General features: G+C 61.9%; 3 protein-coding genes across 3 annotated transcripts; 2 read left to right on the top strand and 1 right to left on the bottom strand.

The window, feature by feature from the left end:
* Positions 1-1,248: 1,248 nt before the first annotated feature.
* Positions 1,249-3,666, bottom strand: CHLRE_08g373250v5 (uncharacterized protein). Its single transcript, XM_001701253.2, has 5 exons — positions 3,510-3,666; positions 2,901-3,252; positions 2,359-2,534; positions 2,043-2,159; positions 1,249-1,870 (listed from the first exon to the last, which is right to left on the bottom strand). Exons 1-5 carry the CDS (start codon positions 3,522-3,524, stop codon positions 1,823-1,825), a joined length of 708 nt encoding a protein of 235 aa, XP_001701305.1. The 5' UTR covers positions 3,525-3,666; the 3' UTR covers positions 1,249-1,822.
* Positions 3,667-4,740: 1,074 nt separating this feature from the next.
* Positions 4,741-7,451, top strand: CHLRE_08g373225v5 (uncharacterized protein). The gene is made up of 3 exons (XM_043065069.1): positions 4,741-4,998; positions 6,180-6,249; positions 6,599-7,451. Exons 2-3 carry the CDS (start codon positions 6,196-6,198, stop codon positions 7,025-7,027), a joined length of 483 nt encoding a protein of 160 aa, XP_042922070.1. The 5' UTR covers positions 4,741-4,998; positions 6,180-6,195; the 3' UTR covers positions 7,028-7,451.
* Positions 7,452-7,550: 99 nt separating this feature from the next.
* Positions 7,551-26,524, top strand: CHLRE_08g373200v5 (uncharacterized protein). The gene is made up of 60 exons (XM_043065068.1): positions 7,551-7,759; positions 7,836-7,870; positions 7,980-8,021; positions 8,189-8,265; positions 8,372-8,410; positions 8,647-8,694; positions 8,842-8,887; positions 9,129-9,254; positions 9,383-9,427; positions 9,517-9,541; positions 9,636-9,679; positions 9,858-10,024; positions 10,225-10,335; positions 10,608-10,742; positions 10,949-11,074; positions 11,229-11,389; positions 11,579-11,681; positions 11,960-12,054; positions 12,216-12,303; positions 12,420-12,470; positions 12,708-12,884; positions 13,045-13,242; positions 13,372-13,461; positions 13,590-13,760; positions 13,938-14,118; positions 14,265-14,339; positions 14,521-14,660; positions 14,864-15,019; positions 15,143-15,315; positions 15,536-15,609; positions 15,735-15,865; positions 15,983-16,037; positions 16,169-16,319; positions 16,554-16,743; positions 16,970-17,470; positions 17,639-18,128; positions 18,286-18,364; positions 18,506-18,564; positions 18,706-18,743; positions 18,953-19,003; positions 19,228-19,245; positions 19,410-19,420; positions 19,595-19,678; positions 19,839-19,897; positions 20,059-20,151; positions 20,375-20,501; positions 20,903-20,942; positions 21,123-21,266; positions 21,500-21,604; positions 21,791-22,180; positions 22,315-22,422; positions 22,564-22,602; positions 22,902-22,976; positions 23,207-23,293; positions 23,514-23,621; positions 23,813-23,977; positions 24,165-24,238; positions 24,508-24,625; positions 25,208-25,303; positions 25,425-26,524. Exons 5-60 carry the CDS (start codon positions 8,372-8,374, stop codon positions 25,530-25,532), a joined length of 6,639 nt encoding a protein of 2,212 aa, XP_042922069.1. The 5' UTR covers positions 7,551-7,759; positions 7,836-7,870; positions 7,980-8,021; positions 8,189-8,265; the 3' UTR covers positions 25,533-26,524.
* The last annotated feature ends 142 nt before the right edge of the window (positions 26,525-26,666 follow it).

Here is a 26,666-nt window from a genome sequence, read left to right as displayed (position 1 = left end):
TGTAGCCTCGTGGTTTTCACGCGGCGGATGAGCCAATACGTTCATGAGTTCATACATTTGAACGCCGACCACAGATTGCACACACAGGCTAAGGCCCCGAGCTCTCTGTGCATCCCAGGGGCGAAGCCCCCAAGTAACACACCCCCACGGCACCATGTGTCGGTGTGTGCCTGGGTGAGGACGCACCGAACTTGACATGGATCTGAACAAGTTGCAGCAGGAAGCGGCCTCGCTCCTGGCAGCGCAGGCAGCCCGGACCTGGTGGCGGTGGCGCGGGGCCTGATTGTTGATAGCCCCGGGCCTGACGGTGATGGCCCCGGGCCTGGTGGTAGCGACGTGACGGCGGCGGCACCGGTCCCAATGGTGGCGGCGCGGGCTCAGGTAGGGGCTCGTGAGTGCAGACGCGGCGCAGGGCCTGGCGGCGGCGACGGCGGCGGCAGCGGCGCTGGCCATGGCGGCTGCGGCGGTGGCGCAGGGCCTGGCAGCTTCGGCAGCGGCGCAGGGCCCGACGGCAGCGCAGGGCCTGGCGACTGCGGCAGCGGCGCCGGCGGCGATGCTGGTCCTGGCGGCCGCGGCAATGGCGCAGGGCCTGGGCCCAGCAGTGGCGGCGTGCATGTGCGTAGCAGGGGGGGGGCAGGACAAGGCCATGTGGAGGTGGACAGCGTGGCCCCGCCCGAGAAGCGGCGCCGGCGCGCAGGTTGAGACCTGCCGGTGTCTGGTTTGCGGTCTTTGCTAGCAGGCATAGCGTAGCACGGTGTGGTATTTACTGCTGCTTAGTTTGTTGCCGGCTGTGGTTGTGCCCGACAGCGGGACGCGCTGGACACATGGCGGGCGGTGCCTGGACAAACCGACCCCGGCTTTGTCCGGGAGATGAGGTAGTTTTGAAGCATTCGGCCTCAGACTGTCCCCGCCGGCCGCCCAACCCCTTGGGATTGGAATAAACTATCCCCACCCTCTACTCGCCTTCCTGGTCCCCCTCAAAGCACTTGGGTCTTCATGTCTGTTCCGGGTGGTGGGAAACTTGGCCGACACGGCCAATCTGGGGAATGGGGTCGGTCCTGGTCGGTCGCCAATCTGCCGTGTTTTGGCCAACTAAACTAGTGCAGGCGCCCTTGCCTTACGGCTCCCCGCACTCCACCCTCTACTCGTCTTCCTGGTCCCTCTCAACGTGCTTGGGTTTTCATGTCTGTACCTTAGTTTGCATCTGCGGCCCCCAGAATCCGACGGCCAAAGCCGCATTAACACAATGGCCCCACACTTTGTATTACAGAATGTACTTCATGCTTCAACATTGGCTACCTCTGGCAAGCCATCACGGTGGTGTGGTATGCATGGCAAGCCACCACGGTGGTGTAGTATGTATACTCGGGTCCGGTGTAAGTGTATCATCAGACGGCATCACTATTTGTCATTGCACAGGTAAGCGGGCCTGGCCCGCGCTGGCATCACGGAATGGCCGCTATCGTCCGCACAGGCACGCACGCAAACCACCCGTACTCGCAGTGGGCCCCCTAAGCCAACACATGAGCGAGATGTGGTGCGTAAAGGCCGATGGAGGACGTGCCACGTTCGCATGCTTCGACCTTCCTACCATCACTACAGTCCATCCCACCACCTGTGCTGCAACACATGCCGACACTCCGGACGCCATGCAACTCTAATCCTCCGGTTGCTGCACGGCTACCACACTGCCTCGGTTACCGCCAATCGCTACATGTCCAAACTCGCTTGCGCACCCTTCATATGCCTCCCAGTCCCATTGTCACTGCTGCCATTGCCATTGCTGCTGACCCCACCGAAACCCCTCTCATGTCCAACCGCGTTACTCCACCTCCTGAAGGTAGTCGCTGACCTCCGCCTCGCTCAGCACCTGGAGGGCGGCATTCGCAGGGCGCTAGTTAGTCGATGCGGGACCCCTACGAAGCGAGCCCAGAGTACAGGAAACATTTTGCATGCGCGAAGGATTCAAGGCTGAGCGCCAAACGCGTCGTCCATTCCCAAAACCATCCACCTTTACGCCGCCCGGCATCCGATGCGCTCACCTTGAAAGTCTTGTCTGGCCCGATGATGCCGACCTCGATGTTGGAGCCACTCAATTGCCCCTCGAAGCCTTCCTTGAGCGTCAGCAGCGCCGTGTGCACCGCGTCCTCAATGCCCACCTGCAGGGCGGAGAGGAAATGTCCGGGGGCACACGCAAGTCAGTCAGGGCGGTAGTTGCTGACGTGGTCATGCAAATGACCCGAACGGGTGGCACGCTGTCGAGCACGCTGGATGTGGCATCTAAGACGATTGCTCCCTGACCACTGACCCCGTCAACCCCCTGCAGTGCACATTCCTCCACCCGCCATGCCGGCTCACCTCGTCGCTGTAGCGCTTCTCCAGGAAGGCCTTGGCGTTGGTCATGTTCTTGCCAATGGCCGAGGCCTTCCAGGCAAAGTAGGAGCCGCTGGGGTCGATCTGGTACAGCTGCGGCCCGTTATCGTCGTAGCCCGCCATCAGCAGCGACACACCGAAGGGGCGCACGCCACCCGTCTCTGCAGCGAGCGCAGGGGACATGAGGATTGATGCGTGACGAAACTGGCTGCAACCCAGCAATCGGTAGGGGCGCGCCCGAGCCGACGGGCTGCATGGCTACTTCCGGTATTGGACGCATGGCAGCCCTGTCGGCAACATGCTGCTGTGCTACCTTCCACATGCTTCTGGTGCCCGCACGAAGGAGCCAGCCCATAGAATGTCATTATGTGCCAAGTGCGGCCCAGCAATGTGGACCTTACAGGGCACAGCAGCCGCCAGCCACCCCGTTAAGCTGTGTTTGATAAGCAACGCTCTTGGCACTAATCGGGTTCAGGCATCGTCCGTGTCCATCATTGGGCCCTGCACATTCAAGGTGCCCCACTCACGTGTGAACTCCTGCATCACAGCCGCCGTCTCACGCACGAGCTGTGCCACCGGGATGTGCTCCTTGTAGGTCTGGAAGTACGCCTGCGCAGTCTTGCGCGCGCGGCGCACCAGCACGCGGAAATCCGGCCCCATCCCGCTGTACACCACACCGATCTGCGGTGTGATTGTCATGATCTTTTGTACCGTCGTCTCGTCGACTAGAGCAGAGGGCAGCTTCTTCTCAGTCGCAATGACCACGCCGTCAGTGGCGCTAATCCCGAGAGAGGTGGCGCCCGCGGCCACAGCGTTCAGCGCATACTCAATCTGCACCAGCTTGCCGCTGGGGCTGAATGTAGTCAGCGAGAAAGAGTACTGCGTGAGGAAGTGGCGTGGCCAAGCAAATGTTACAAGGCAGCAGGGCGACTGGGGTGCGGGAGCTTGAGGCATGGCTGGGGTGCCGAGGAGTCCGGTCAGGTGTGTCGCACATCCTCCCAATCTTTGCAAACATGTTTTATTAGGTAACACAGCAGTGCAAACACACTCCAGCCGAATTTTCGGCCAGCCTTCCCAGTTCGGCCTTACGCGAACGCGACAATCTGCAGCTGCTGCTGCACCACGGCGATGCCTACCTGCGACTCCGCCATCTTAGCTCCACAAGCTTAAATGTACTGGATTCTTCTGGTGGCAGTGCGAACTGCAAACGATTTTTGTGAAATGGTGCAGATCTCTCACGACGAGAACTAGCTTGGCCTTTGGATGAATACAAGCACAGGTACGCGAGTTCAGAGCTATATCAGACACAGTTACATTGGTCCATTGGCAGAACTGGCGACGGTGGGCCGAATGGGCGGGATCGGGCGGGATCGGCGCGGGGACTCGAACTGCTGCGACGGTGCCCGGTGCCCCAGGCGCGAACGCCCACGAGCGGGATCCCGTCACGGACCCTTCGCATACCACGGATATAGTAAGGAGTGTTGAAGAAGCTTTGGGCAGCGGGATGCGTTCGGGGGCCGGGGGTCTGGGCAGGGCACATGCCGATACGTGCCAATGGGGCCTGGGGCAGCGGAGCGGCGAGTGCTGAGCGAGCACGATGCATGGGTTGCAAAAGTAAGCAAGCTGATTGTTCTTTCAGGTGGCGTCAGCTCTGATTCTTGTGCCTGTGCATGACTGTCCGGAGGCCCTGACATAACAGGCGCCGGTGGGGTTCGGCACGCAGCGTCAGGAATGGGGGCGAAAGTCCGCCTATTCCGCATGGTCTTTAAAAAAAAGGTTCGCCTAGAACCTTGCTTTCGCACATCGGCGGAACTGTGCGAAAATCCATGCGGAAATGGTGCGGTCACCGCCCCAAAGCCGCCAAACTGGCCCTTCTGTGGCTGCTTCTGGGCCTGTCTGGCCAAAGTCTGGCCACCACACCTGGTCATAAGGCACTTTGGGCGACAAAGACTGCTAAAAGAGTTGAATGGGGCGACAACGCCGCTGGTTGTGGCGGCATGTCCCCACATGCTTGGCAACTTCCCGAAGCAGAACACCGGTACGCGTCCTCCAGCTGCTTGAATGCCCAGTAAGGGATACTACGAGCGTTCCAAGCATGCCGGTGAAGCAGAATGGGAAGGAAATACCGCCGATGGACGCGTCAATGGACCGGCGAAAACAATGCGAAAGGTTTTCAAGGCGGATGCGATATTATTTTCGCCAGCTGTGCGTGCGTTAATCCTTTGGGCATTCCGCACGCGTTTGGGGCTCCACCATTCCGCCCCCATCCGCCGCACGCTGTCGTCGCATGTGTGGCTCGCCAGTCTAACCTCCAGTGACCCCTTGGAAATATTATAATATAATACACAGGCGTATAACAAGGCAACGGACAACTTAGCTTAGCTGCAACAGTATTCATCAAAGCAATTTGTATTCGGAACCCACAGTCGCTAGCGCTGGAGCGCTCGACAACACGTAGAATGAGCTCCTTACGTACCATTTCATTAGGTGCTAGCGTTGCAACAATGAAAGGGGTGCCGGCAAGCTGGCAGAGTCAGGGTTTCCCCCTGCCTGCTGGTGCGACTCGCGTTGCGTGCCTCAAGCGGCAAAGGGCAGCAGGGCGCAAGCCGAGCAAGCTGAGCAAAGGTGAGGACCGAATGTCAGACGCCTTCAAGTTAAGCTTACACTAGTATGTCGGCTCTGTGGGCCTGGCCCTGTGGCTCTCGTGCAAGCAAGCTCTGATGGTAGCATCGGCCGGCGTGCAGGACATGTAGGTACAGCCGCGCAAGCAGCAGACCTGTGTTCACTTCTGATGGTGCGGGTGTCAGTGAACGGCTGCAACGGCGGACTGACTGTTAGTGCAAGCTCCACGGATATGAGGCGACTGCGTGCAGGCCCGCTTAGAGTGGCTCAGAGGAGTGCTGGGACGATGATGCTTGAGACGGTGGCCGCGTTCTTTCTGAGAGAGTTGTTACAAAGGAGAAGGAAGGGGAAGACACAGCACCACACCGGCACACAACCTGCAACGCGAGCAAGCAGAACACCAGGGACAACCGCACAAGCCACCGAAACCCAAGGGCGTCCCTCCGGGGCAAGGCAAGGGCAGGCCCCTAAAAAGGCGAAGCAACCACCAAACAGGACAGAGCAAGAAACAGACGCCAGAAAAGAAGGAGAAGCACGGACACCCAGCACCAAGCCCAAACCGCCTCGAGAACGGAAAACACCACAGGCACACACGCACATCAGCGCGCAGTGTCCCCGCACCAAAATACTGCAAACCGAGCCCCGGGTCCCAAGCAGGCCAGGGAACACAGGCAGCAGCTACCCGACCGCCACGCCTGCATGCTGAACAAAGCGGCCGCGCGACCTGACCCAGCAACAAAGCAGTCCGAAGCGACTACACGGGTATCACAGCAGGCGCACGACCACCCGCAGCCACACACGCCCCCACCCGCAGCAAACCGGGGCACGGGCCCCACGCAAACCGGGGCACACAGGCAGCAGCCAACCGACCTCCACAACAAAGCAGAACAGCTACCGCACAGGAACAACCGCCGGCGCACGACCCAACGCAGGTGCACATGCACGAACACGCCACAAAACCAGGACAGCACACTAGAAAGGCCCCGCCCAGAGCACCCGCACCAGCTCCGCGTCCGCGCGCGCCGCGACCTCTAGCAGCTGCGGCACCAGGTCCCGCGGGCACACGGGAGGGCCATCGTCTGCCATTCATTCCCGCTCCCAGGCGCACGGAGGGACCTCAGGATCAGAGCGCGCCCAGTGCCACGACAGCACACCGCGAATTGATCACTCGCATCCCGTTGCAGGACCGCCTCAAAGGTAATGCCGGGGCTGGGGGCCTCGTCGTGGTCAGCCAGCAAGGCCACGACGTCCGCTGTGGATAGGATGGTCCCGTAGTCGCACTCGCCACCAGCCATATCAGCGTCCAAGCCCACGCCCGCCGCCCCAGCACCACCGCCAGGCTCGCCGCCACCACCGCCAGACGGGCCTCCTGCAGCCAGGGAGCTGCTCGCACGCCCAGCAGCGCCGCCGTCCGCTCCAGCCACCGAAGGCGCTGGCCGCCGCCCAGCCGGCGGCAACAGGAATCCAGCCCGCAGGCCAGAGCCCACGGCCCCGATGGCGCGGGTGTCCGCGCGCTTGGCGGCAGGGGACTCATCGAGGCCGTCGGCCTCCTGAGGGCCACGCCGCCCCAAAGCCGACTGAGGATCCACCAATATGGCGGCAGGCCCGCCGGCACCGCCAGGAGGCGGCGGAAGTGGTGGCGCCCCCGGGAGCGGCGGTGGCGCCGGCAGCGGCGGCGGCAGTGGAAGCAGCGGCGCTGGCGGAAGCGGCAGCGCTGGCGGAAGGGGCGGTGCTGGCAGAAGCGGCGGCGGCGGTGGGAGCGCAGGCGGCACGGCCGCCGCCGGCAGTGGCTCGGGTAGCGCCGGCGCCACGGCTGCCTTCCGCCGGCCATGTCGAGCCTTGCCGGAGCGCGGCGTTACCGGAACTGGCCACAGCCTCCGTCAGGGGGCTTCCAGGGCTATGCACCAGGGACGTGTTCAGTGGCAATGTGGCAATGGTGGCGGTGGTGTATGTGTGTGTGTGTATGGTGGTGGGCCTCCCGCACGCAGCCCGAGTTTTGGCGTCTGCACTGGACCACCAGTGCGCCGGTTGAAGTTCGGTTCGTCGGTCTGAAGTTCTGATGCATGAGTGATGCGTGCGAAGTTATAACTAGATGCCAAAAATCAGAAGGAAGAGTTGCAGCGTTCTTTGTTTTACCGGCAATGAGCTGTTTGCGGACAAGGGATTAAAGCTTGCCGCCGGTTGCAGTGCAACCCGGTCAGCAGCGGGTAGTTCGTAAATGCACGACAGTCGCCGGCGTGTACGCGTGTCGCTGATTATTTTATAGCACGTTTGGAACTGTGCTCAATGACAATAACAGGAGGGGAAACTGCTGGTCGGGCGCAAGTGGCCCTCGCGACATTTTGTCCGACTGCCCCGTCAACACCTATGAGAAGGATCCTTTGCTCGCGCTAACCCAAAACAGTCTGGACACAGCACACGTATAATTTACTAGACTCTTTTAATAATTCCTCGGAACTATTGCTCCTTTCGAACTGGAGTGCGCTCACGCATGTCGGTAGCGCGAGTCGCCTTGCCGACCCACTGTGCATATATTATCGGTTGACAGGCATCTCGTTGCCTCGGATTGGATGAGCGGACTCAACGTACTTTAAGTCTAGGGAGGAGTTTGGCTCAAGTCGAAACTTCCGAGGGCGATGTCAGAAAGTGGCGACGGAGCCTCGAGCCACGGTGGCTCCAGCCGGGGCACCGGCACGGGGACCTCCAGTGGTGGAGGGAGCGAAACCAGCTCGCAGCGAGCGGACGCGAAGTTTCTAAAGCGAAGGTCGGGACGCTGGCGTTCGCGGGCTGTCGGCACGGCCTCACTAAGCCCTACGTTCCCTCCGCAAACTCGCTTGCAGGCTCGGTGACCAGCAGCATGGCGATGAAACGGATCGTGAGTACCCCGTGTGCATGTGATGGGAGACGGGAGGCTACGTTCTGTTCATCGCTAGCGCCTTGCCTACCATATTGTGCCTGAAACCCCCGACTCACCTGATGTGCAGTGCTGGAACAGAAGCGGAACATCCAGGAGGGCGTGTTCGCATGTGAGTGAGCATGGACATGCGTTTGGGCATGCGATGATCTGGAGCGCAAGCGGGGCGGCCATGAGTTGGCAGCGTGCACTGCTGCAGCATTACTAATGCACCATGCAAGAGTTCGCAGTGTAAAACCCGAACCCGCCACCCTCATCTCAATCGTCATGGCTGAACAGGCATGTACACCCTTGTCAAGCAAAATGTAATGCCCCATTGGAAATGGTCGGTGCTACGGACCACGCTCGAGTTCCTGGTGAGCGCGTGCTGATGACGGGCCTTGGGAGAACTGATCCTGCAACCTGCGAATGCGTGCGCCTGGCAAGCGCCCAATCATAAGAGTGTACGTTACGAACATGCAGATGAACTTTCTCGTGGCGTTCAATACGACTTTCAGCCTGGTAAGTTGATGTGCCTCAGCCCTGATTCTCGTACCTGCACAAGTCAAGTTTTGCGCAGGGGACCGCGTGCCCCACTACTGACCGAAACACATGGGGAAGAACGAAGGGGGATGGAGGATGCGCGTGTAGCCACGGAACCGCGGCCCCAACAAGGAGCCTACAACCTGAAAAAGGACAAGCCATGACAAATGTATACCAACATGACACGCTCCGCCTCCTAATGTACAACATTGCAGTGGCGGATCGACCACACGAACCCAATTTGGCAGTTCGTTCGCTGGACGGTGAGCGATCGGGCTGCCAGGGGGCAGGTGGCAAAAGTATGAGTAGGGACATGCAGCGCGCAACCGGGCCCAGGTTCCAAATTGCAGCCGCCCCTCTTGCCAACCGCAACTGCCTGCCTGACCACACGAACTTCATCATGTGTGCAGCTGTGGCGTGTGCCTATCGTGCGATTGTACGGCTACGACACGTACAGTGAGTGGGGCCTACTGCTGGCTATGGAACGAAAGCCAAGCACCGCATGCTCTGTCACACAAACAGTTCAGTCAAGCTGCACACTCCTGAGTCAGGACCTGCCCCTTGCCACTGTTACCATCTAGAGCACCTGCCCCAGGCACACGCGCTCGAACTCAAACGCCAGCCTCTACTATTATTGACCCTCCTGTTTGCCCTGCCCCGCCCCCCTGTATGTGTGCACACGCTGTGCGGCCTGCAGTCAAGGTTCTTTACGTGATGGTGTCGCTGGTTTGGATCAGCGTGGTGGGGCTGGTGTGGCTGACATTTGCCATGCGCAAGTCGGAGCAGTCCAAGTGGTTGCGCACGGCGGCGATGCTGCTGCACGGTGCGTGGGAGGCGTGGGCCACTCGGCCGTGTGAGACGGCGGAGGTGGGCCGTGGGCGGGTGGTGCGCTGGGGTTCTCACTGGCAGTGCGCCAACGGTCTCTGAACATGCCCGCTCGCATTCGCGCAGTCATTTACGACGTCATCTACGTGATGTGCTATGTGGCGTTTTTTGGTAAGTTCATTGCGGTGGGCTTGGTTGTGCTGTCCGTCATCTTGACGCGGGCTGTGCTGATTGTTTCCTGGTGTGTCGCTTGACTGCAGATTACCTCATCTACACGGCTGACTGGTTAGTACCTGCTCTCAAGCTCCCCGTGGCTACGACACGACCATGCAACTGCACCAGCGTCTGTTCACCGTTTACTGTCCGTGTTGTCTTGCAGTGACTTCGGAAAGACGGGGATGCACATGTGGTTCACCGACGTCTGTAAGTGTCCGCGCAACCTCACGTTGCACTGTGATTTGCCCCGAATGAATGTCTTTCTAGGCCTGGCCGTCTCTGCCTTCTGTGACTGACGTGCCTCCTGCCGTGTCTCCACGCGACACACCTTCCCGATGCCCCGAGCCCAGCCCCTGACCTCCCAATGCCCCGCCTCGTCTCGTAGCCTGCGTCGGCATGCCGCACCTTGTACACATGATGGTGGCCATGGCCACGGGCGTGGTGTTCCTGGCCGTGACCTGCCTGTTCGTGATCGCCTCCTGCGATCTCAACCCCGCCTCGCACGGCGTCATGGCGTCGCCCGCCGCCTACACGCGTCTGCGCATCCTGGCGGTAGGCTGGGCTGCAGACACACGGCTTTCCCTGGAGGGCGCTGGCCCGGTCTGGCGCGGGGTGCAAGGCGTTGTGGCCCGGCGATCTGAGGTCACGTTGCACCGGCGTGTGTCTTCGTCTCACGGTGCCCGCTGCCATAGAACCTACACCCCTGCGCAGCATCTGACATGCTCGCACCCTATCGCCCACCGAACCCGCAGGCCAAGGCGATCTTCATCACACTTGCTGCCGACCTGGACGCCTACCCCCGCGTCCAGGCGATGGGCATGCTGGCGGCAGCAGGCCTGGTGTGGTGGTGGAACACACGCAAGGTGGGAGCGCAGGCGTGTGGGGGGTTTGCGACGTGATTGGACGCTGCCTAGACCGGGATGGAGGCCAGCGAAGCGCACACAGGGATTGAGTGGGCGATGTGGGTCGCATGAAAGCTGCCCTGTAGTAACTTGTACTTTCAGCTGTCTGGCTCCTCCTGTCCATTCCGTGACAAGCTTCCCAAGCCGCCATGGCCCGCGACGGTCTTGGGGAGTAATTGTTGGATTCCATCTGATAACCGTCCGTGTACATACTGCGCATGTGCACGCTGCAGACCCCCTTTTACCGCCAGACTGTGAACGTTATCTGGTCGGGCCTCTGGGCGGGCATCATGGTGCCGTGTGTGGTGCTGGTCATAAGCGCGTTGGCCAAGCACCCATCAGAAGCCTTCCTCAAGCATAACACGGAGGTATGTTCGCTGTGTGTGTGCGACGTGACCTCTCTGACAGCATGCCAGAGATGCCGCATTGGCGCAGGCGATATGGACTGCAGACGGCCACGCACCGCTTCCGCACTTATTAGAACCTATCCCAACACCTGCATCTCCCTGACCCCTACCTTGCTATTTCACACCCCCGCGTCCGCCCACCTTCTCACGTCATCCCCCTTCCCCAGACGGTGTTGTACGCGCTGTTCCCGGTGATTGCCGGCGGCATGGCCCTGGCGGCGCTGCACATGTGGGCCGTCATGCGGCCGGCCGCCAAGTTCAAGGACCTGCCGCCCAGCGTAAAGCTTCAGAAGGTGAGCTGCTGTGTGCCTTGCACATGGCAACCCGCATACCATGAGGGCATCTCTCACGCCTCTGTCCGATGAAGTTGGGATATGGAAACCCTGCCTGCCTGCTGCCCGTTGTCCTCAAACGTGTTGGCGGCGCGCGGTGGCCACACGACCGCAGGTGCACAAGTTTGAGTCCATGGAGGAGGTGGAGCGGCTGGCGCGTGTGATGCGGCACTACGACAACGACGGTGACGTGGTGCCAGCGGCGGCGCTGCACGGCGAGACAATCATCAGGGCCGGCCAGACGTACTTCCCAAACTCGCCCTTCCTGCTGCTCCTGTCAGTTTGTGTGTGTGTGTGTGGGGGGGGGGCTTTCCTGCGCTTTTGTTTCCGGCCAAACTGGGTGCCGCTTAGTTGGCAGTGCCCACCATTGCCGCTCATCAAACGCGGTGTTCGCAACCTTGCCGTTCGGCATCCGCGCGTGATTGGCTGACCCGCTTACCTACGCCGTCTTCTGTCCGCATGCAGCTACGCCAACTTCGTGCTGGAGGTGAAGCGGGACGGCCCGGCGGCCCGCACGCAGCTGCAGCTGGCGGGCAAGCAGAACCCCAACATCGTCGAGCGCTATCAGGTGCGTGCTGTGCCCGGGCGGGAGGGGGTGCAGGGGGCTGCGGGGGAGGGCGTGTGTGCTACCAGGGAAGAGGGGTGCGGAGATCAGGGTTACGGGTTTTGAACCGCCTTGCCGCGCCCTTCGCCACCGGTCAGATTTACAATAGCACGCACGTGCCCATTCCCCCCATAAGTATTATCGCTTGCCACTAACACCTCGGTCTGTGCTCCGCTCGTTTTAGTTGGTTTTGGTTTAATTTGGGCTGGTATTTACAAACCCCCACACCGGCGGACCCGCAGATTTTCTGCACCAACGAGACCTCCAAGCGCCTTAAGGACAGCCAGGACGGCGGCATGGACCTGCAGGCCTACATCGAGTTCAAGCGCAACTTCAGGTAGATAGAGGGTGGCAGCAGGGTCGCCGTGCAATGATCGACTTGCTGCTATGGGCTGCGCTCCTGCTTTCACCCTCCTCCAAGCAGCCGCGCGTGCACCTGGAGAACTAGGAGTGACAAGGACGCACTCGCTCCCCGACTCGGCGCCTGTCGATGTGCAGGGCCGTGCTGCGTGTGCACAAGGACGCGCTGTTGACGCAGGCGGAGCTGTGGGCCATGATGATGCGGTCCAACGTCAAGGTGTCGCAGGTGGGTGGGTGCGGGCCGTGAGGGAGTGGGAAGTGGGTCGTTGGCGCTTTGCACCGCGGCCGTGCGGTTGTTGCAAGACCACACACCTCCCTGCACACGGCTCCGTTGCAACGCAGATCGACGCCGCCATGGAGACACTGGAGGCATCCGTCACCCGCGCTCACCAGGTAGGTGCGCCACCGCCTGCCACTGTCGGCTGCAATGGATGGCTCGGCATGCGCCAGTCCTGCCGGGCCACCTACCACTACGGCGTGTGCTCCTTACCGCAGCCGAACGCCGTGCGTGGTTCAGCTGCACAACCGTTACTGGCGCCCAGCAGTCCGTCAATGCGATCCTGCCTGCCTGCTGGCCCACATGCAACGGTCTGCTGTAACTCCCCTCTCCACCTGCTAACGCGCATGCAGGTGTACAAGCGTGTCCTGGAGCGCTACCCCGGCAACGGCAAGCTGCTGCGCTGCTACGGCAAGTTCCTGGAGACCGTGCGGCACGACCACATCGCGGCGTCGCGCGTGTACGGCGAGGCCAACCGCCAGGGCGGCGCGGACGCGCTGCTGTCGCTTGACATCAACAGCGGCCTTGCGGTGAGCTCGGGGGCAGCGATTCTGCTCATGTTCTCTTTTCTAATTGGCGCGCTCCCCTTGCGCTGCTGGCTACGCTGCAGTTGTCTTGTGCTGCGAACAACCCTAAGCTGGCAACCCTGCGCCCTGCTGCACGCACACATGACACTGCTGCCGCCTGCAGAGCGGCAAGCCCGACTTTCTGACGTCCATGTCCATGGAGGACGACGCCGTGATTGTGGTGGACGCCGAGGGCACCATCATGATGGTCAGCCAGGCGGTGCAGAAGACCTTTGGCTACGCCAAGATTGAGCTCGAGGGCACCAACGTCTCCGCCCTCATGCCGCAGCCCTTCAGCCAGCGCCACCCAGGCTACATGCAGGTGCGGGTTTTGCAGGCCCCTCAAGCGACCAGTGCGCGTGTAGCTCGCCGAAACAACGGCGTCACTTTGATTCCATCTTCATACGGTACTGCATTTGAACGTGCTTACCTGTCCCGCGCCCTCCCGCAGCGCTATGTCGGCGGCGGAGAGCCACACATGCTGGACAGTGTGCGCGAAGTGGTGGCCCTACACAAGGAGCGCTACGTGTTTCCCGTGCAGGTGAGGGGCTGTCAATTGCCGCTGGTGGCGCGCAAGCTTGCTTGCGGCATACCGCATGAAGGGGCATCCGATGTGCATGCTTCTGATTGAGTCCCTGTCCCTTCTCCATCCGCTCGTTATTCCTGCAGCTATGCGTGACCAAGCTGAGTGGCAGCGGCAGCGACAGCATCTTCCTGGGCGTGATTCGGCCGCTGCCACCCAACCCGCACGTGATGCGCGCCTGGCTCAGCCCCAACGGCACCTTCCTTTGCGCCGACCAGCAGTTCGCCTCGGCGGTGGGGCGCAGCGAGGGCGAGCTGGTGCGTGTGCGAGAGTGTGCGTGCTCGTCTGGGTGCTTGACTGCTTGGGTTCCTTGCGCCTGCGTGCGGGTTCGTTCACGCGTTTACTCGTCTTTCGTATTCACATCTTGGTTCGCGCTATGCCAATGCCACGTCACTTGCGTTCTGATGCTCGTGCCTTCGTGTTCGTGTGTTCAGGTGGGCCATGCGTTGCTGGCTCTAGCGGTCTCGGCGGAGGCGGTGGAGGCCCTGCTGGAGCGCTGCAAGGCCGCCACCGCCGCGGAGCTGGAGGGCGGCGAGGTGGTGGTGTCGGCGCTTGAGCTGGTGCACCGCTACCTGCCGGAGCCGCTGGCGCTGGAGGTGGCGGTGGGACTGGCAGGTGCGGCAGCGGGCGTGAAAGGGTGGGCGATACTTGTGCTGGGGTGGTGAAGGTTGGCGGGGGTGCGCATGTGTCAATGATGCCTGAGGTAAAAACGTGTCCGCTCAAAACCTGTCCGCCCATGTGACTGCCGTGTTGCTGAGCAGGCACGGACGGCCAGCGCATTCTAGTACTGAACTGCAAGCGCTTGGACGGCGAGGAGGCGGGCGTGCTGGTGACAGGTAGGCGGGAAAGGTGGCTGAGGGGTTCATCCTGTCGCGGCCAGCTTGGCTCTCTGCGGCGAGCGACGACGTACTTCCACCCATGGCCATCAGCACCACCCCCGCCGCGACGACCTGGCTTCCCGCCGCCCTTTCCGCCGGCCTGCCCGCCCGACCGCGCTCCCGCACGCACATGCTGTAGACACGCACATGCGCCTCAAGTTTGCCAGCCTGGAGGTGGCGATGCTACTGGGCTACTCGATGCGGCAGATGGCAAGCGGCATGAAGCTGGACGCGCTGCTGCCGCCGCCCTTCAACACGCTGCACCAGCGATGGGTCAAGGTAGGTGCGTGCGTGCGTGCGGAGAGCGTAGCCGAAAACGCTGCCGTAGGAAATACCGGGAATGCACGCTTCCTCCACGTGAAGGCTTGCAACATCCTACGCCACGACGCCCTACGCGTCCGGGTTGCGCTCATGGCCACTTGACCTACGCGCCGACGCCTGTTTGCCTCCACGCACCATGCAACCCGGAACCAACCCCACAGGACGTGCCTCAGGAGGTGAAGCCCGGCTCCTGCCGCTCGGGCGTGGTGGTGCACTTCCTGGCGGAGACGGGCGCGCAGGTGCCTGTGCGGCTGGCGGTGCACACCAAGCAGGTGGACGTGCAGGGCGCGCCGCCCGTCACCATGCACGTCGTCAAGGTGCGTGGGGCGGGGGAGCAGGCGGAGCGGAGGGGGCAGGGCGGCGCTGGACGACAGCTGGATGGGGCGCTGCTGCTGAGCATGGCATCAGTCTCACACATGCGTTGTCTTGTAAATTCCCAGGTGACCAAGGTGACGGCTGAGGAGGTGCTGGCGGAGAAGCGCATCACGCTGACGCTGGACTTTGCCGGCCGCGTCACGGAGGCTGCCCCGCTGGACTCCACCTTGTTCAACTTCCCCGCGCGCGAGCTGCTGGGAGTGGGCGTGTGGGACTTCTGCGACATGTTTGCTGAGTGGTGGGTCTCGGTACATCCGACAGGGAGGCGCGCGGGTGGGCGGGCGGGCAGCAAAAGGCTCAGCACGTCTTACTACCGTAATACTTTCTAGGCTGGCTGGTAGGTTGGCAATCATGGCGGACCGCTCTGAACCCTGTTGTTGGTCTCACGGGGCTTATGTCCGGTAGCAACGCCCTCATTCACCCCTCACCCACCTGCGGCTTGCTTCCACCTCGCGCAGGTGCGAGCGCAGCGGTGACACGCAGGTGCAGCTGATGCTTCTGGCGCTGCTGCTCAAGGAGCAGGAGATGCCGGGTGCGTGCATCATGGTTCGTGGCTCGGAAGCCGGAGCGCTCATGGTTTGTAATCCGTGGGATGGTCTGGGTCACAGTTCTGGTATTCTCTCTTGCGACGACACACTTGCATGTAATTGCGTGTAGGCACCTCGCTGCGCGTTAAAATCAACAAGCCCAAGAGCAAGGAGGAGCAGCAGCAGGCGGAGCTGCCGCCGCTGCCGGGGCAGCAGGCGCGTGCCCGCAAGCCACCGCCGGCCGTCATGGCGTGCCTGCAGGTGCGCCACCGTGTTCGCTAGTTAGGCGGGGACTCTCCACACAATCCCACAGTCTACGCCATACCGTTTCCTACGTAGGACTTGGGGTAATGTGTGCTTGTGTGTGTGACTTGCCAGGTGGAGCTGGAGGAGGAGGCTGAGGCGGCAGAGACCGAAAACGCCGACACCGCTGGTAAGAAGCAACACCAACTGCAACATACCTGCAACATACCTGCAGCCCCCCATCTCCTTGCACCCGCACAAGCCTGACGCGGGCCTCCGGCGTGCGCCGGCGCACTGTTGCACACCCGCGCCCAGTCACAGGCATGCGCGTGCGTCTGACGCTGTGGCGGCGCGACGTGCTGTCGGGGGTGGTGGAGCTGGACGAAGCGCTGACGCTGCGCCGCGTGTCGCCACTGCTGGGCCTCATCACCGGCGTGCCCTCCTCCGTCATGATGCGGAAGCCCCTCAGCACGTGGGTGCGGGTGCGGGTGGGGGTGCGGGTGGGGGTGCGGGTGCGGATGCCGGGAAGGGCGGCCCCTTGGCGGGGCCGGGTAGGCCAGGGTCGGAGTGTTGGGACGTCAAGTTTGGGTGGACGGTGGCAGCCATGCCGGACATATGGATGGTGTTGGACGGTGTTGGATGGGGTTATGGCCATCCATTGATATGGATGTTGATCTGTATGCGGATTTGCCGCGCTCACCGACAGGTACCTGAACCTTCCGCCTGACGTGACGACGTGGGAACAGCTGGTGGCTGCCACGGCCGGCGCCGCGCACGGCCACCACCGCAACCAGAGGAGCAGCCTCAAAACCGCCGTGGACAAGGGCGTGGTGTCGCCCACGCTGGCGCTGGTGGGGCCGCACCCGGACAGCGGCACTATGCGGCTGCTGGTGCAGGTGAGAGAGGGAGAGAGTGGGAGAGGGAGTGAGAGAGAAAGGGAGAGAGAGACGGGCGCTCTTGCTGCTGTCAGGTGGGCCAGAGCGCCGGCTGCGCAAGCATGGCAAGGACTGGCATGCATTTTCAGGGCTGTGTGCGACCCACATGTCGGTTGGGTCCTGCGGTGCTGAGCATTCGTGGTGTGTGATACGCGCCCGGCCGCACCGCTGTCGCTTCCATGGACAGGGCGTTCAAACGCTGAACCCCAGCGGGCGGCCAAAGGTCACGCTGACGGTGCACCCCGACACGGCGTTCACCGGCGCTCACGTGGATTTCATGAAGCTGCTAAAGCTGGACAACGCCGGCGGCAGCGTGGTGGCCGGGACGGAGAGCGTCAAGCCCGGTCGCAGCGTGGCGGGCGATGGCGACAACGATGATGCACAGTCATACGCCGCGGCGAGGCGGGTGGCTGGGGGAGGCAAGTCACGGCGCGTCCTGGCCGCGTCACGTTCCGCCCGGGCGTCGTCGCCGACCGGCCAGCAGGAGGAGCCGGCGCGCAACGAGGAGGCCGGCGGCGGCGAAAAGGCGCGTGAGCCCGACGCTGCTGGCGGCGACACAGGCGAGGACGTGGATGACGATGGGCACGAGTCGGGCTCGGCCAAGAGCAGCAGCGCGACGGATGAGGATGAGGATGAGGCAGAGGAGCCGAAGGCCGACGGGACCGACGCTGCAATCCTACACCGCCAGGTGGGGTTGCCTTGTTGCGGTGGGGTGTCACGAGCGTTTTTCACGAGCCTCCTTGGTCACTTTGTGACTGGGCACAAACCGCAAATGCGGGTGGCGCCCGTCATGTTGCCTGTCATACATGTTGCGCCTGATGATGCCTGCAACCACAACCGTTCCTATGTCCGCCAGGCCACCAACAAGTCGGACTTCGTGGCGCAGTGGGTGCGCACGCTGTCCAAGCAGGTCTCGGGCAAGTCCCTGCTGCCCGACCTGGCCGGCAGCAACCCCAAGCGTCTGACCTCGCCGCGCGCCACGTCCACGCTCCTGGCCGCCATCCCGGAAGCTGCCGAGGCCGGCGAGGACGCTGCGGCTGCGAGCGCCAAGTTCGCAGCTCGGAGTGGCAGCGCGACGCGTCACGGCGACTTGCCGGCGCTCATGGGTGATGCCGCGGGGGCGGCAGCGACTGGCGGCCGTGAGCTGGCGGCTTCTTCCTCGCCGCCGGGTGGCAAGGGCAAAGGCAAGGGCAAGGGCAAAAAGGGACCGGCGGAGGACGACGAATCAAGCTCGGGCGGCGACGATGACGGGGAGGGCAAGGGCAAGGGCAAGGACGACCGGAGCGAGAACGGCAGCGAGGCCGAGTCAAGCGCGAGCGGCTCGCAGGCTGCCAGCGCCATTTCAGGTGACTGAGTTGCAGCACGCATGCTGCGTAGACACAAGATCGCTGGATTCATAAAAGTCATGGTTTGCCAGTGTTCTCCAGCATGCAATGCATCCAATGCGGTGTCGCCATGTCGTGTGAGCCTACTTCTGAACCATGTGCCTCACCTGCGGCGCAGGTCTGACGGACCAGTCTGCCGCCACGACGGAGGTCATGGTGGACGCGCGGCGGGGCCGTCTGCTCAAGGCCATGAACAGGTGAGTGAGTGATCAAGGATTGAGGACGCACCTGACCAACGCAGAGTGCTGCGCCAGGCTACGCTCGATCTGCTTCTTACATGTTACGGTATTGGATCTGGGTATGCGCGATGAAACCCCTTGAAACACGTTGCAACGCAGGCTACTGCTTGGGCCATCGCTCATGTCCCACATCAATCGGCTGCGCACACACGCGTACGGTAAGTGCAGCCCACCATCCAAGCATGTGTCCGCATGCGCCTTTGGTCCATGCAGCTATCCCCCCGCTTAGGCTTGGCCGCCTGTTCTCACTGGCCGTGTTGCGCCGCGCCGTTCGCACCATGCGGCCCACACCACCGCAGGCATCATCGCCGCCATGTTCCTCATGCACATCATCTCGGTGAGGTTTAGACTGGCTGGGCCCGGGGTATTTGAGTGACTTGACTGGGAAGGGACCGCCTGTAATGCTCACTCACGACTTGGTGGGCGCACCCGCGCCGGCAGGGTCAGGGCTAATAGGCCCGCCGCCTGCACCCATGCAACTGCACTTACTGCATTGCCGCCGATCCATCCTAAACAGTGTTGATGTGCTAACCCCCGTTTGCGCAGTACGTCCTTATCACCTACCTTATCAAGCTGGAGCACAGGAACATCTACATGGTGAGTTGCTTTGTGGACTGGCGGATGGGTGGGCCCATGTGTGCGGTACAAGCACACTCAACCGTGTCGCTCACCCCATACTGGTACTGGCCACACCGGAATGCAAGGGGTACACGTGTGACTACACACACTGTGTTACTAGTGTCGGCGCCTTTAACGAAGCTACCGTTTGTTTTGCACTTGACTGCTGCCGCGTGTGCCCTGCAATGCCCTTCTGACCACAGGTCCAGAACCAGGCCAACGTGAGCATGTCTTCAGGGGTTGGTATGTGTTCGCTTATACTCGCTTCCTGTTTCTGCCGCACACATTGCGCCCATTGAAGTTTCACCCAAGCTGAGTGACTCAACGCTGCTGCTCCTCTTGCATGGTTCTCTTGTGTTTCACGTCCGCGGCCTCAACTCCACAGACTATGGACAGGTGAGCAGCAAACTTCTTCTCCCACCCCAAACTGCTTCTCCACCCCATGCGGTTACAGCCATGTGCTGAAACTCAGCAGCCGGTCGCACAAGGGGTTTAGGGTTGGACAGGGGTTAAAGTTTGACACCCAGACCTAATCCTGTCCAGCACGTGCCCCACTACAAACACACACAGGTCTCAGCTGGTCGCAACCCGCGTGATGATCGGGACCTTCTGCGCTCGCGCAAACGTGACACCCGTGTCAGTTTGTGCCGACAGGTAGGCGGTGCAGGGCAGGCGGTGGCGGAGGCGTGAAGGCGCTCGCCTGCTGTGGTCAGGGCTTGGGGGCTTTTTCGTTTGCGGGACCGCATGCACTAGCCGTCTTTCCGTACGTCACTCCAGCCCTTCGGACCTCACATCCTGCCACGCAACGCTGCAGCATGAACCACACGGTCACGCGCATGGTCACTAACCTGCTGCTCATGGAGGAGTACCATCGTGAGTCGGCGGCGGGCGGCCGCATGGCGTTTCGCATCATCGTGATTGTGTGCGCAGCTGAGGTATTGGGCAATGGCAATCCTGAACATGGAGTACCGGTAGGCAAGGAGTCGACTGAAGCACGAAGGAGGACTGACCGGCCGAGCGACGCGTTTTCGCAGAGCATGTGTACCTAGGTGGTTCGGACAGCACGACCGTGAAGCTGTCACCGGAGGTGTACAACGTCTGGACCAAGCCCCAGCTCGTCTACCAGGGTGAGTGGGTTGCCTCCTAGCCAGGCCGCGCATGGTGGGTGAGTGCTAGGGCATACATTCCGTCACCACGTACGCACATTCCGCTCCCTACCCTTGGCCGCATACCAACTGCCAGCTCCCTGTTGCCTCTGCCATATACACGCATGCATGCATGCATGCACACACCGTTCGCCGCCACTTCCAAATGCCATCGCCCACCCACCCCGCCCCGCGCCGCCCGCAGTCTTCTTGGACACGCACCCGCCGAGCGTTCAGAACCACACCGCGGGCGCGTGGGAGCTGGGCAACCGCTTCATCGCCGCGGCGCGGGAGGCCATGTACATGATGCCCGCGCAGAAGGACAAGTACAGGTGGGTCGGGCGGGCAGCATTGTGTGTGTGTGTGTGTGTGTGTGTGTGTGTCTGTGTGTGTGTGCGTGTGTGTATATGTGTGTGTGTGTTTGTGAAAGAGCACAAGGGAAACATTGCATCTGCGTCTGCGTGTGTGTATGTGTGTGTGTGTGTGTGTGTTTGTGTGTGTGTGTGTGTGTGTGTGTGTGTGTGTGTGTGTGTGTGTGTGTGTGTGTGTGTGTGTGTGTGTGTGTGTGTGTGTGTGTGTGTGTGTGTGTGTGTGTGTGTGTGTGTGTGTGTGTGTGTGTGTGTGTGTCGAGAGTGCAGTATAGCTCCCTTGCTCTGGCTGCTGCCACTATACGCGCAGTGTGCCCGGCATGGCATAATCGACACCGCTTGCCACGCCGCGGTGCGGTCCACAGGTACCACCGCAACTACGCGTTCGTCGTCCACAACGGCCTGGTGAGCACCACTACTCGCATCTGCAGTCGGGTCACAGTGGTTGGCACGCACGTGCTTGCAGCCGCAGCCGTAACCTGTTCCTTCCCCCGGCGAACGCAGTGCTCTAGACTGTGTGCGTTGCGGGCAGGGCCACATACCGCATCTCCAACCCCGGACTGGCTCCACCACATTTGCTCACAGGGCCCGCTGTTCGAGGGCTACGCCGCGGCGCTGGACCTGCTGGTGTCGAGCGCGTGGGACTCCATCCTACACCTGCGCAGCGAGCTGCTCATCCTGCTCATCGTGGAGGCGCTCGTGGTGCAGCTGGCCTGCAGCGGCTACCAGGTGTGGCGGAGCAGCAGCAGCCAGTCAATCAAGGGAGGGAAAGAGGCCTTGCAGCCGGTGACGGGCTCCCTAGAGGGGATCGGGGATAGGAGTGGTGGGAGGTCGGTGCAACCCAACGCATCACGCATGTCTGGTGGAATTTGGTGCTTGTTGGTCCATCCGGCACTGGCTTGTTCGTACCGCTCGCGCTTGTCTTGCATCCCACGCCCACGCCCTCCACCTGCCGTGCGCAGATGCTCCTGGTCCAGCGGCTGGAGCGGGCTCGCCTGCTGGGCATGCTAGCCATGCTGGGCCTGCCGGGCCCCGTGCTGCGCCAGCTGGCCACCACCGAGATCAAGGTGATGAGGCCCTGCTTTGCATGTCTTGTTATGGGCACGAAGGGTCGACGGTTTGCATGTGTGTGCGCGTGGTGGTGCGTCGCCTCGTGCATCTGCTCCATGATGCGGACTCGGCTGCTTGCCCGCGTGGCCATACTGTTGCATAAGAATTGTGCTCTCAAACCCGGTAACCTCAATGCAATACAGATCATTGATGGTAGTGACGACGAGGATGAAGACGATATCAGCGACGTGGGCGGGGATGAAGACGAGGCTAAGAAGGCGGCCGCGGCGGCACACTCGCACGCGGCCGATGGCCGGCGCGCCAGCACCACGGGCATGGAGGCTTCCCCGGCGACACCCGCAATTGCTGCGGCCGCCAATGGTACGTCTGAACCTGACGCTGCCAAGCGCGTCATCCGCCGTGTGACCACGCCGCCTGAGGAAGATGACCTGAAGGTGCTGCAGCAGAGGTCACACGAGGAGCAGCAGCAGCAGCTGCTGGACTCGGCTGAGGCGGCGGCGGTGGGCGCGGCGGCGGAGGTGGCGGCAGGCTACGGCCAGCCAGAGGGCCGCAACTCGGGGAGCTTCAAGCAGGTAAGCGCGCGATGCGGCATGACAACGCGATGCGTCGTGCGCAAGAATACGGACATGTGCCTTGCCCCAGGGATTGGAGTAGTGCAATAATCCTGACAACCGTCGCATATCCTACCTGTATGTGGTGCCACCAGGGCGGAGGGCTGGTCAAGCCCATGCAGCTGAACGGCTCCAAGAAAGCGCGGGAGGCCTCGCATCATCACGGCCACAAGAAGCACAACCCGCTGCGCATCAACGGCAAGGTGAGTGAGGGGTAGCCAGGTTACTCAGGGGCTTACTGTGGGTCCCTGCCGGCCAACATGTTGCTGAACCTGCAGTGACCGCCGCCGGCTTGTTTGGAAACCTGAATCACCTCACAACCTAGCCCCGCGCCTCGCTCGCAGACCCTGCAACCCTCGTACCTCAGCGTCCTAAAGTTCATGGTGCGCGGGGCTCGGCCCTTGGGTCCGCCGCTTCCGCGCCTCTTCATCTCCTGTGGCACGGGTCTGCCGCTGCCATGGCACGGTCGGCAGCATCGCGCACACAGTCTTGCTGCCCCCCATTGCATTGGGTTCGGTTAGTTTGGGCTGGTATCTACAACCCCCCCCCTCGCTGGATGGGGACGACCATCGATTGCCGCTCCGGTGCAAAAGCATAGGCCACGCTTTGCTCCTCGCTCTTCAGCGCTGGGTTCGGTTTAGTTTGCGCCGGTAGCAATACCCCCTCCCACCCTGACCTGCAGGCGCCCATGTTCTTGTGGAACCTGGCGGTGGTAATCGTGTACGCCATCTCCATTGCAAAGCTGCAAGGCATGCAGGTGTGCTGCGCAGGAGATGTTGGGGTGGGGTGGGTGCTAAGGTCTCTCCGCATCGAGAACACGCACGCTGGGAGCATGCGTGTCGCAGAATGTCAGCTGGCTGCTACCAACTGTGTCGCCCCGCCGTGACCCCCCCCCCTCCCCCCCACACACACACACAGGCTTTCGTTTCGTTTTTTAACACACACACACACACACACACACACACACACACACACACACACACACAGGAGCCGCTGGCCTCGCTCAACCTGGCGGGCCACATCATCTACCGCTACACACGCATCCGCGCCATGGCCTTCGCCTTCGTGTCACAGGTGCGTGCATGCGTGTGGCGCACAGCACCAGCTAGCCGCTGCACCGCATGTACAGGCTATGGCGCCGCACGGCTACCTTCCTCGACGTCGTATCTTCTTGCGGCATCCGCCACCGCGGCAACCGCCTCATCTGCACCCCGCAACGCAAACGTACACTCACAAGGCGTCGACTTGCTTGCCATCTGCATGCTGATCTAACACATCCCCTCTTTGGCCGCAGGACGACTCTGTGGGCAAGGCGCTGTGGCGGCCGATGCTGGTGCACGAGCTGGACCTGTTCGAGAGCGAGTACGACGCCCTGATGTACGGCGGCCTGCCCACGTCCATGGTGAGCTGCTGGCGGGGACGGGCTTTGGGGAAGCGGTCGCTTGGGTCCAGGCACGGGTCAGTGGAGGGTGCAGGATCGCTAACGTCATCTGCAAGCCGGGATGCGGTCGAGAGGCTGGGACGGGGCAATGCTAGCTGCCCCTCCCAACCGGCGAAAGCTAACAAAAGGCACCGCCGGCCGGGCTGCTGCAGATCGGGTCGAGGTTCCAGCACGTCGCGCCGGCGGGCACCTTCGCCTCCACCACCTTCGCGCTCATGTTCTTCCGGACCAAGGGCTGCCTGCGCTTGGACCCCACCACGTGCTTTCCGCCCGGCCACCAGTACTACGATGTCACACACAACGGCCTTGATACGTTGGTGGGTACCGTACGGTAGTAGTTGTGTACCGTACCGTATGGTTGCGTGGTGTTCAAAAAGTAACTTGAACCCCGTTAAGGTCACAAGCCATGACCTGCACGGCTGTAAGTCGGGCCGGTCAACCGCCATGTGCCGTACCTGTAGACCCGACGTTTTGATAGATCATCCCGAACGTCACTGGGTGCAGGTGAGACGCATGATCAGCGAGATGCGGCTGTTGACCCAGGACGACGACGTAGACGTGGCCTACAACGGCACCAGGTAGGGCCCTGTGTCTGACGTGTTCCAGGTTGTGCAACGCAAAGTATTGCCGCCGCTGCGGCCGACTCTTTCCTCCCTCCATCATGGGCCCTCGGCCGTTGCGCTGCACCACCGTATCATGCAGCAATAGGACCAGCCAGTCGGTGACAGAACCCATGGCGCAACATGGGCACTGCCGTATTTGATTCAGCCCTGCCTGTGCCTGTATCTCTCCTGCCTGTATGTCCCTGCCTGCTGCCCACCACCTGCAACACGCCATCCCGCCTCAGGTACACGTTCATGGCGGCGGTGGCGGGCGCGGACCTGTACGAGGGGCTGCAGCAGGGCGCGCAGCTGTTTGTGGACTGGAGCATCTCCCGCTACAACCAGGTCGCCAACCTGCAGACGGTGAGAGAGGGAGCACTGAGCGCCGGCTCTGTCAGGAGCAGGTTACCGCTATCATGATGCGGCCTCACTTTGGGGGGGGGGTTCTGATGCGCCACTGAGCCTTGGACGAGCCCGTCATCGCACCGCACCACGCGTAGTGCAGCTTGATTCACGGCGTGCCCGTCCACAAATACACACACACACACACACACACACACACACACACACATACACACGCACACATAATGGACGGCATAGTAAACCTTCACCTTCACCGCGTGGAGGCGGCCCTCCCTCCTGACCTCCCGGTGTTGCCTCCTGACCTCGCGGCGGGGGCTGACCCCCGGAACGCATTGCTGCTGAATTCCCTGCCGCGGGCTGCCAGCCCGGCCTGCGCGGTGTGCCTGCCCTGGTGGTCTGCGGATGATCTGTGGGGTGCGCGCGGTGTCCCGTGCTGGGGCTGTTTGGCTGGTCGCCGAGCCCGAGTACCGTACGATGCCTTCCAACCCTTGCCTGCGGCTGACTTTATAAGTTACTACACGTGGCGTTCCCAGTCTCCGACCTTGCCTTGCTTCCGCGCCTCCTATGCGTGCCTTCTCGCAGATCCTGCTGCTGGTGTCCATCGGCCTGGTGTGCGGCTACTTCATTCTAGTGCTGTGGCCGCACACGCGCAAACTGCAACGCGACGCCACGCGCCAGGTACGTGGATGGGTCTTGAAGGAGAAGACCGCAGCACTCTCCGGACACACAAGTTATGCGTCGTGCTGCATGACACACCAACGGTGCGTCCCTTCTTTCCTCCGATGCTTCATTGGCGCAGGCGGCTCTGTTGAGCCTGGTGCCGCCGGAGCTGGATGTGAAGAGCCACACGCGCGCCGTGATCCGGCGCTCGACCGCACCAGGCGGAAGCAAGGGCGCCAAGATGTAACAATGATGACGTACTTTGGATGGATGCAAGGGCAGGGCGGGGCGGCGGGGCGCAAAATGTGGGTCGCGAAGTGGTGGCGTCCGGAGCAATAAATGTACGGCAGGCCGCAGAAAGTACCACAATGCATGACATCAAGCTGATAAGACTGCGGATTGCGACAAGGAAATACGCTGTGAAGAGCGGTAGAACCGAAGGAGGGCAAGGTGGCCTGGCGGCTGTGTGGCCCTGGGCCCAGCGGCAGTGGCGGCGCGCATGTTCGGAGCAGAGGGGGCGGACAAGGCCACGTGGAGGAGGACAGCGCGGCGCCGCCTTCAAAGCGGCGCCGGCGCGCAGGTTGAGACCTGCCGGTGTTGTCTGGTTAGCGACCTGTGCTGACGAGGATGGCGTAGCGGGCAGTCAGCTGCAGCGGCAGGGGTGTTTTCCTTGCTGTCTGGTTGGCCTGCTGCCTGCTGCACTAGTGCTTGATAGCTGGGCGCGACTGGGCACATATGGCGGGCGGTGCCTGTACAAACCGACCCCGGCTATGTCCGGGAGATGAGGCTAGTATCGGAACCTTCGGCCTCAGACGGAGGACGTGGCGTGGCGGCACAGCCCACTTTTCCCTTGCAAGGGAGAGCCACCTTTTCTTGTCATACTGCCATACCAACGTAAATTACTATACCAACGTAATTACGATGACGCTGGAACGCTTAGAGCGAGGTGGTGGCGGTGAAGTTGGGCTCATATACTTTTTGGACTGCTATACTTATGTTGAGGAGTGCGTGTCTAGCGTGTCTAGTCGGAGCACGTACGGATGGCATGAAGGACCAGAAGCACACAACAATTGGTAGTACCTGTGCGAGTTCTTGCTGATACGGTGATGGCGTTTGGAAGTCGGCATGCTTGGGAGCCGCAAATAGAGTGGGCAAGTGCAGCGTGCTCTGCGATGTCGGCACAGCTGGCACACCGGCCTTGGAACACCGTGACCCATTACACTGTAAGTCTAGCCGGATTCTCTATTGCTGCATCAGCGCCCGTACGTGCTCCACCGTCGACTAGTTGCCCTGACAGCTGCCCTGGTATGGCGCACACCAAGTCGCCAACTTGCCATGCGTCACGCTTTAAGCCCCGCCGGGTGTACATATGCGGCAATGC

This window comes from Chlamydomonas reinhardtii, chromosome 8, assembly GCF_000002595.2.
Source record: "Chlamydomonas reinhardtii strain CC-503 cw92 mt+ chromosome 8, whole genome shotgun sequence".
Lineage (NCBI taxonomy): Eukaryota > Viridiplantae > Chlorophyta > Chlorophyceae > Chlamydomonadales > Chlamydomonadaceae > Chlamydomonas > Chlamydomonas reinhardtii.
The sequence above is the reverse complement of the archived record's forward strand: the minus strand, read 5'-3'. Positions and strand labels throughout refer to the sequence as shown.